We start from the raw sequence: 9595 nt of genomic DNA, 5'->3' as shown, positions 1-9595 counted from the left end.
CAAAGCAGCTTCAAAAATTATAGATCCAGCCAAAAAACTCCCGAATCTGAATCCATGTCTGTATTTAGCCACATCTTTTTGCAGTAGGTACGTTAGTAAATGTTAAACAGTTGCTGCTAGTAGATATTTGAAGTTATTTATTTGCAGTACTTTACGTGAACATGAACATTTTAAAGTTGAAAGTATTATTTGCTTCGTGTAAGTGCATTGTCATATACTGATTCAACACATTAATGCGAACATACATCTTCTCTTCCTTAAAATTTATTGTTGCAGTGACAAGGTATTGTCGCTAGCTACAGCCATCCACTTCAAAAAGCAACATGAAATTGAAAATTTCCTGGTTTAATCTTTATTCAATATTTGCGCAGCGTACACAATTTGTTGTTTAAAAGTGTAATGACATTGTCCAGAATCAAATATTGTGTAATATTGTTAATTGTCGAAAAGGCCCTTAGTTGTCAAATCTGGTCGAACTTTCGGCCGTCGGCCTCTTAAGTCAAATCAACATTTCCACGCAGCGTTGAAGTTTGCGCGTAGTTGTCAGTAGTTCCCTGTGCCGAGAACTGTCAATCGGTTGAGTATCAGTGCTCCAGTACCGCCGTACGACTTGTTTAGTACTTTCAACACAACGCGAGGACGCGATGGAGAACCAGATGGACACCTTGAAGGTGTACAAGCACCACCAGCACGCCAGAGTACAGAAAGAGGTAGGTCAGCCAAGTACTGTGTTGAATCAGTGTGAATCCTGAGATGAATATTCGGCGGCTAATTTTATTCGGCGTGTTTATTTTTGAACGAAAAGCGAGCTAATATTTTATAAACGAATTTGACTTTCTGATTGTTACAGAGCGAGAGTGTTTTTGATTTCGTGTTAAATTTAGATTTTTTATGGCATTAATATTAATGCAGTATAACCTCCTGAAAATAAACCTTTTCCAATGCATAAATCGAAGGCAGATTTGCTGTGACTAGAATTGTTGTTGTATGTGCAACGCGGTTCAAAACAGTTATTTTTTAGGTAAGGTATTTTTTTAATTAAATAACTATATTTTTCCAAATTTATGTATAAGTGTGGCGTGTAGAATTTTTTAAATAGTTGCGTTTTATTGGACACTTTGTAACACGGATAAAATAAAAAAAGTATTGAATATATGAATCCTTGCGTCGAAAGGATTGCTTATAATTAGAAATTACTTTTGCTTAATCAGACATTTCAGAATCATTTTGTTTCCGTATTAAATAATCTTTCTGTTTTCATTAAACCCAAAATATATTTTTAAGATAATTATTTTCTTTTTAAGTATAACTGTTTTTTAAACATGTCGTGTTATGTAAAAGTACATAACATTACACTAGTTATAAGATGTGGCCCACGATTGCATCACGAATACGGAAAACTGTATTCTTATTTGTAAATGTCTATAAAATTTCCTGTTTGTTCTTAAATTCCTAAACATGGTACCAATTAGAAATATAAAAATTTGAGCAACACATCTCTTTAAAAACATCAAAAGGTGTTGCCAATAGATATTGTTAAGGATCCCGAGGATGGTGTAAATACAGGGTGATTCATAAATGGTGACCAAAAATGAAACCTCGTATTCTTTGGTGAATTTTAAGGGGAGTCTTTCCTATAGAGTTTTTATCTAGGACGTTTCTTTAGAAAGATACAGGGTGTTAAACTTCAAAAAAATATTTTTAATTTTTTTAAATAATTTAAAAACTAGTACTTAAGTGAAATAATTTGAAATTGGGTACATGTATTTATGTAAACATTGTCTTTTCCTAAAATGTATATGCTCCAGTGGCGGAGTTACAGGGTATCGGTGGCATATTTTTTAAAATCAAATAGTAAACCACTGCCTTACGGTAACAACCATGATATTTTCGGATTCGTCTTTCAATTTTCTACAAATTACTACTCTTATGTTTTTTGAAAAAAGCCTGATTTTCGGGTAAAACTTAAAAAACCAACTGAATAAAGAAATTAATAACATTAGTAATAATTTAAATGATTTTATTTGAGTAAATGCTCAAAAGTACTTCCATTTCCACAAACACAGGCCCGACATCTTTTTAGCAACAAAAATGTAATTTATTCGAAATTGTTGCTTGAATTCTGATAAAAAGCATTATTTATTCTTTCTTCTAACTGCTCATAATGTCAAAGTTGCTATCGCAACCCACTATGTAATTTTAATAAGCACTATATTCGAATATCGAAGTGTGTTCTCAGTTCATTTTTTAAGTTAAAAACACAAGAGAGTAGTAATTTGTACAAAATTGAAAGACGAATCCCAAAACATCATGGTTGTTACCGTAAAGAAGTGGCGGACTATTTTATTTAGAAAAATATGCCACCGATATCCTGTATCTCCTGCACTGGAGCATGTAAATTTTAGGAAAAGCCTCTCAGAATTTGGACAATGTTTACATAAATACATGTGCCCAATTTCAAATTATATCACTTACTAGTTTTTAATTTATTTAAAAAAATTAAAAATATTTTTTGAAATTTAACACTGTATCTTTTTAACGAAGCGTCCTGAATAAAAACTAAAAAACAGGAAAGACTCCCCTTAAAATTCAAAGAATACGAGGTTTTCTTTTTGGTTACCATTTGTGAATCATCCTGTATTCTGACACCATAGGCGTACTTATTAAAAAAAAAATTAGGGAGACATGGGTACTCCATTCGCGCTCTGATATTTTAAACCAAAAATACACATGTGGCTAATGGCTTGAGCTACTAATTTGTAACACCCTGTATATCAGTAAACTCAATGAAATTAAAATCCAGTCCAGAATTAAAAATAATAAAATACTAGAAGTTATTCCGTGAGGAATCTTATTTCCTCATATTAGCAATTGTTGCAACATATTTACAAATCAAGCATAAAATGTGTGGTTATCGAGGATTCACTTTACATAATTTTTACAGGGTGTTAGTAAATAAGTCCGACAAATTTCAGGGCGTGATTCTACATGAGAAAATAATGGCAATTTGCTTATAAACGTATGTCCGCAAATGATTCGTTCTCCGAGATACGGGGTGTCAAAGTGTTTCTTCAAAACTGACGATTTAATTTATTGCTCTGAAACCGGTCGAGATGTGCAAATGAAATTTGGTGGGTTTTAAGAGGTAGTTATTGCGCATTTTTTGACACGCAATTAAGAATTTTATGTTCATCATTGGCGCGCGTACGGGTAATAATCTCAATTTTTTAAAGAAAAAAATGGTACGCCACTGNTTACCCGTACGCGCGCCAATGATGAACATAAAATTCTTAATTGCGTGTCAAAAAATGCGCAATAACTACCTCTTAAAACCCACCAAATTTCATTTGCACATCTCGACCGGTTTCAGAGCAATAAATTAAATCGTCAGTTTTTAAGAAAAACTTTGACACCCCGTATCTCGGAAAACGAATTATTTGCGAACATACGTTTATAAGCAAACTGCCATTATTTTCTCATGTAGAATCACCCCCTGAAATTTGTCGCACTTATTTACTAACACCCTGTATAGACAGACAGTTTTTTTTTAAATTTTAATTTCCAACCGAATTTAAGGCATTAGCTATACCAACTCAGAAAAAAATTGAAAACCTGTCATTTATATTTTAATATCCGGATTCTATATTGCTTAAGTTTATTTTAAAGTTCATTGTCAGAATCAAACACGTAACATTAGTAGTACTACAAATCTGAGAAGAAACAAATTTATCGTATTTTCTGCTTAAGCTTTGACAAAAGAGACATTCTTTACCGGAAAAAGAAATTCTTAACTGAGATATTTAACCTTTATTAGACATATAACCAACAGGAAGTTAACGAGAGAACAACAGTACAGCGAAAATACTTCTAAAATTTGGCATCAAAACCAAAACTTTCGCTCTACTGTATTTAAAGGTGCAGTAAATGTTTGTTTTGTTAACTTCCAAAATTTTGTGCTATTTTAAACGTAGCTGAAATAGTGGCAGGCATTAGACGGTCGAATGACGAACTGTTGAAAGGTTTGTAGAAATTTTACTTTACTGTATACATTGAATTAGCAAAGAAACCATCAAATGAAGAAGAAACATTTGAGTTCAAAGAAGAGTAATATTAAAGAAACAGGGCTACATTGACTTAAAGTACTATTTTTACTTCCACTTTAAGTTAATTCAATAATTAACTAAAAACGTATTTGATATTAAAAGTGGTGAGACTTGATACAGAAAGGTTACAAACAGGTAAACATTTTTCTTATAATGATTCCTATAATAGACCAGGGCGGATCTGTCGAAATATCCCACTTCTTGGATGTAAGAGGGGCAAGCTAATTTTTGCTGGGATACCTTCAGAACAACTCACATAATAAAAATGTAGATCCCTAGATCTGGGCGAGGACCGGAACATTTTCAAAATTGCAAAAATGTTTAAAAAAATATCTATTTTATCCGATTTTTTTACTTATATCTTGGAACCTATTCATTTTGGAAGAATATCGAAGAGGAAAAAAGTTTTAGAATTGAATTTTGCGCAATATACTGTAAGTTAAAAATGTTTAAATCTATTACCGATGTTGCATTAGCAATAATTGATGAAAAAAGGCAAAATAATCAAGTTTTTTGGATAACTTTAGAGTATAATAAAATAACACACCAAATTTCATTAAAATCGGTTCTAGTTTTCGCAAAATAATTATTTGAAAAAATTTTTCGAATTCTCAAAATGTTGCACAGCTTCAAATAAAGCATCCAGATACTTGAAAAATTTTTTCACATAGAAAAGACCACTCAACCTTTCCAATGGTTTTTGAAAAATTGAAATCGGTTGATTTGGACGGCCACAGTAAATTTTTAAAGTTCACACATTTTTTTTATTTTTAAACAATTAGATTACATTTATCAATTTGTAATTTAGTTTTTTTTTTTCAAAAATTATAATTTTAAAGTACTTGGAAAGACGCTTCCTTTTTAAAAAAAATTTTTTGAAAAATTGCATATTGATAAATGTAATCTAATTGTTTAAAAATAAAAAAAAAGAGTATTAACTAAAATTTACTGTGGCCGTCCTAATCAACCGATTTTAATTTTTCAAAAACCATTTGAAAGGTTGAGCGGTCTCTTCTATGTGAAAAAAATTTCAAGTATCTATATGCTTTATTTGAAAATTTTTTTTTTAAATTTTTTTCAAAAAATTATTTTGCGAAAACTGTCTAACCGATTTTAATTAAACTTGGTGTGTTGTTTTATTATACTCTAAAGTTTTCTTTTACCAAAATTAGAATGCCTTCGGAGCAAATAAAATAATTAAAAAAAATTATCCAAAAATCTTTATTATTTTACCTTTTTTTTTCATCAATTATTGCTATTTTGCAAAATCGGTAATAAATTTAAACATTTTAACCTTTTGCATAACATACTGTTAAAGTTTTAACAGTATGTTATGCAAAATTCAATTCTAAAACTTTCCTCTTCGATATTCTACCAAAATGAATAGGTTCCAAGATATTAGTAAAAAACTCATATAAAATAGGTATTTTTTTGTTTTTTAAACATTTTTGCAATTTTGAAAATGTTCCGGACCTCGCACAGACCTAGGGATCTACACTTTTATTATGTGAATTGTACTGTAGGTAACCCAGAAAAAAATTGTTTGCCCCTTCTCACATCTACCTCAAAACAGATGCGCCCTGGTCTGTAAGGACTCTGGGATCTTTCATAAGTGGCATGTGAATAATAGTAACTAATTGAATATAGATCTTAAAATAGTAAAGAAAGATTAACCAGCTGCGTCGGAATTAGGAACAATTTCGGATACTTAATTGCCAAAACAAGTTATTTGATGTTCTGAGAAGCTATGGCAGATCCTTTGAAATATATTTTTTTGTTTATTGTAATGAGATAATTACTTCTCAAAGTAGTGGACGCTGCTGCACTCTCTAAAAATTTGGAAAAAGTATAAATGAATTTCTCGCGAATAAAAAAAGATGAAACAATATAACCTCACTTCTTGTCCGTTGGTATGCATGGCAATCGCAATTAACAAAAAATAGAATATGATGTAACTCGATCATTAATAAGTTTGTGAAGAAGTATATTTATTTTAATATACAGGGTGATTCACAACTTATCCAAAAAAATTTGGGAATAGATGCAGCATGAGAAATGGAATCAATATCGTAAAAAAAATTTTTGTAAAATCCTTATAGTTTCCGAGAAAAAAAATATTGAAGTTATAGTACATTCAACCACTACATAGCTGGACAACTGTAGTCTCTAGCGTCATTCGCCACGTGGCCTCAGCGACTCCGAATACTGAATTCGGATTTTGCAATCGTCGTTGCGATATTTACCTGTTATCTGTGGTGTTTACAATAGGTTTTTAGTAGTTAGTGTCAAAAATGGGTAGTTAGTGTCAAAAATGGTTTGCGTGTACTCGGAGTTGATGGATATCGTTTTAATTTATGGTGAAGCATTTGTGTTATGGTGAAACAAGACAACATTTGTGTTAGTTCGTAGAAACTGAGTACAACGGACCCAAATGTGTTTACACATTGGTGGATAAAATTTTGAACAATTGTTGTAACATCGGGTATGTCAAATGATTTTATTATTTAAAAACACAAATTAATTTTATTAATTAATAAAGGCAAAAGCAGTTGAATTTGCCGATATAAAATAGGTGCGATAAAATTCTATTTACATATTTCTTTCCTTGCGAAAGTTTTTGTCCGTTTTTATCACGCCGCCATACCGGTCGCATTGTGCGAGGTCAGGTTTTACAGTGGACCAGTTTCCAGTGCCGTGCAGAAGTGTATTTTTAAATCAATTTCGAACTGACCTTTTTGATTTTTTATTTACAAAATTGTATTTGTAAGGGTCCCCTGTACATTCAGAATTTTTTTTTTTTTGATAAGTTCTGAATCACCCTGTATGTATATTTTTTATATATATTTCATAAAGTTACTTCATCAATCTGTTCCTGAATAAACAACCAGTTACAAATGATGCATAATAAAAGAATTATAATGACTGAATCACATTTTTTCCAAGGACATTTCTCTAGGATTTTCTATAAATATTTTTTAATTGGAAGTAATTGCAAGACAAGACAAAGACGAAGATTCATTCATTGGGTGCAATCTAGAACATTATGTAACAATGTGATTCAGTGAAACAGGAAAGGAAGTTAAGATATTAACTCTGTGATGATTTGATGGAACCTTCAAATAGTGTTAAATATACCGAGAAATGTGAGCAGCACAAATTGATTAAGACCAACACCAGTAGCGCAACCAGCAGGGGCTATGGCCCATTTTTTTTTACTATTTTAGACATTTTTATGACTGGTTATATACTACTTGTTTGCACAGAACTACAGTCATCTTTATTTGAATTCGGAACTTATTTCTAGTTGCACTATTGACCGACATGACTGTCCGTTTTTTATATAGACACTGATATTACTATTGATGGATGGTATAATGGGTAGGTTGTAGGTTTATTATTTATGGTGTTTTTATGATTAGGTTGTTATTTTGCAGTTAAATATTAATTATGTACATTTCGGTTTGCGGTTTACAAGTTGACGTATCTAGTGATTTTATGGAAACACATAAATCAACGTTTAATTATTATTTTTATTCGCTTTCATTAAATATTTTTCAAGTGAATAATCTAGTAAAACTCCTGTTATATACCATTAGAAGCTAAAATTTGGACGCTTTTATATATTATAATACAGAAAATGACATTGGTATTCAAATTGAATGGAAACATCAAGCTGTCTACATTAATATGATTCTTTTTGGACCCATAAGAAATTTTAGTTTAAATTTTCTTATATTATACAGTTTATTAATGGGTTTGTTATATGTATGTTCATTAGCCATTGCCATTTCATGTAACAATTAAATATTTCCTTTTGGAGTTATAAACCAATATACAGTGTGTAATAGCCAAATGGAATAAATTTAATATCTTAATTATTGTGCATATTTATAAAAAATTCCGAGATAGGTACGCATTCGTTACAAAACAAACAAAAACAAAAGCTTTTATTGTTGCAGGCTAGCAAAAACAATTTCTGTGTCTTTTTTTAAATTATCAACTAAAGAAAAACATAAATTTGTCAAAATTCGTCATCATTGCTGATTTTACTGAAAATGCCGTAGCTACTTGCTGTTTAATTGACAGCAATAAATAGTTCTGTGTTTTGCGTATTGTTTAACTGCAATTTCTAAATATGATTTATTTAACAGAAAAACAAACAACAAATTTAAAAGAAAAACAAATTAACATAAATACAGATGGTTGGTTACGGAGATAGAATGCGATCACAGGCCGTTGCTTGCCGATTTCAAGAAAAATTTCCTGATTTGCCACCTGTATCCCAAGATACAATTAGAAAAATTGAAAAGCAGTTTCGCGAAAATGGACATGCACGGTAGATAAAAAATAAACTTCCAATGGATTAAGTAACGGTAGTAAACTAGATGTAATGCTTGAGTTTGAAGATAATCCACAGTTCAAGTCGACAAACAGCTACAGCATTGAATGTTTCCCATTCCTCGATTATTAAAATAAAATAAAAGGGCATCCTTATAAACTGATCCCCACTCGGAAGTTTAAAGAGGACAATTTTGGTAGAAGAACGTATTTTTGGGAACAAATGATGTATCTAAAGGTTAGATAACGTTGTTATCCAACCAAAAAATGTTTTGTTTGCTCACGAGTCTTATATCCTCCTCAAGCAAACCCACACATTCTAGCCGATGTGATATGGTTCCAGTAGGATGGAATATCACCACATTACCGAATCAATATCCGGCAATACTTTGACTTAACATTTCTAAATCGGTGGATAGGGAGGCTAGAATCGCTTAAATGGCCAGCACGTTCTCCTAATCTTACACTCTTCGATTTCCTTCTATGGGAATATGTGAAAAGTACAGTATACCAAACTAAGCCACGTGATACAGCTGATGTGAGTAAAATAATAACGGTTGCGGTTAGTTGGTTTGAAGACATTTTTATTTACGAATAGGATGCTGCCAGGGCGTCCAAGGAACTCATTTTGAACATCTCCTACGTTGAAATATAGTTTTTTTTAGTTTGTTATAGTGAATTTTGTCAAATAGATGAATTTATTTTTTTTCTGTTAATTTTTGCATTAAATATGAAAGCCATAGTATTTTTGAATAGAGAATGAGGAATCACAAGTCCCTATTTCCCATTTAAAAATTTAGGGGTTGGAACTGCCACTTGGAAGGGGTTGAATTTAGGAACGAAATTTTTTCGTTGCAGGATATCATTTCAGAATCTAAAATTGACGTGTCTCGGAATTTTCTATATAAGTAGATAGCACAATAATTGAGATTCTGAATTTTTTCCATTTGGCTGGTCCACACTGTATTTGAAATTTTATCTTTTCGTTTACGACAATATACGCATATTATATTATTTTGTCGTATTTTAACAGTTTGCACAATATTTTAATTAATTTACTAGCCCTTTAATTGTATCACACAAGGATTTTTTACGGTTAAAAATAGTTCCAGAGCAGTAAGTAGTAATAAACTCAAAGTGAATGCCAATAAAAC

The 9595-nt window shown here is 31.2% G+C and overlaps 1 protein-coding gene across 2 annotated transcripts in view; it reads left to right on the top strand.

The window, feature by feature from the left end:
* The first annotated feature begins 555 nt into the window (after positions 1–555).
* The window catches only part of LOC108908454, a 29899-nt gene continuing 20859 nt past the window's right edge, over positions 556–9595 (top strand). Inside the window, exon 1 of one of the 2 annotated variants that reach the window (XM_018712493.2) lies at positions 556–710. In XM_018712493.2, coding sequence (XP_018568009.1) covers positions 645–710 — 66 coding nt within the window. In that variant the 5' untranslated portion in view covers positions 556–644. The other variant, XM_018712494.2, reaches the window with a different exon arrangement.

The sequence above is a fragment of the Anoplophora glabripennis genome, unplaced genomic scaffold, assembly GCF_000390285.2.
Source record: "Anoplophora glabripennis isolate ALB-LARVAE unplaced genomic scaffold, Agla_2.0 scaffold343, whole genome shotgun sequence".
Taxonomy (NCBI): Eukaryota; Metazoa; Arthropoda; class Insecta; order Coleoptera; family Cerambycidae; genus Anoplophora; species Anoplophora glabripennis.
The sequence above is the reverse complement of the archived record's forward strand: the minus strand, read 5'-3'. Positions and strand labels throughout refer to the sequence as shown.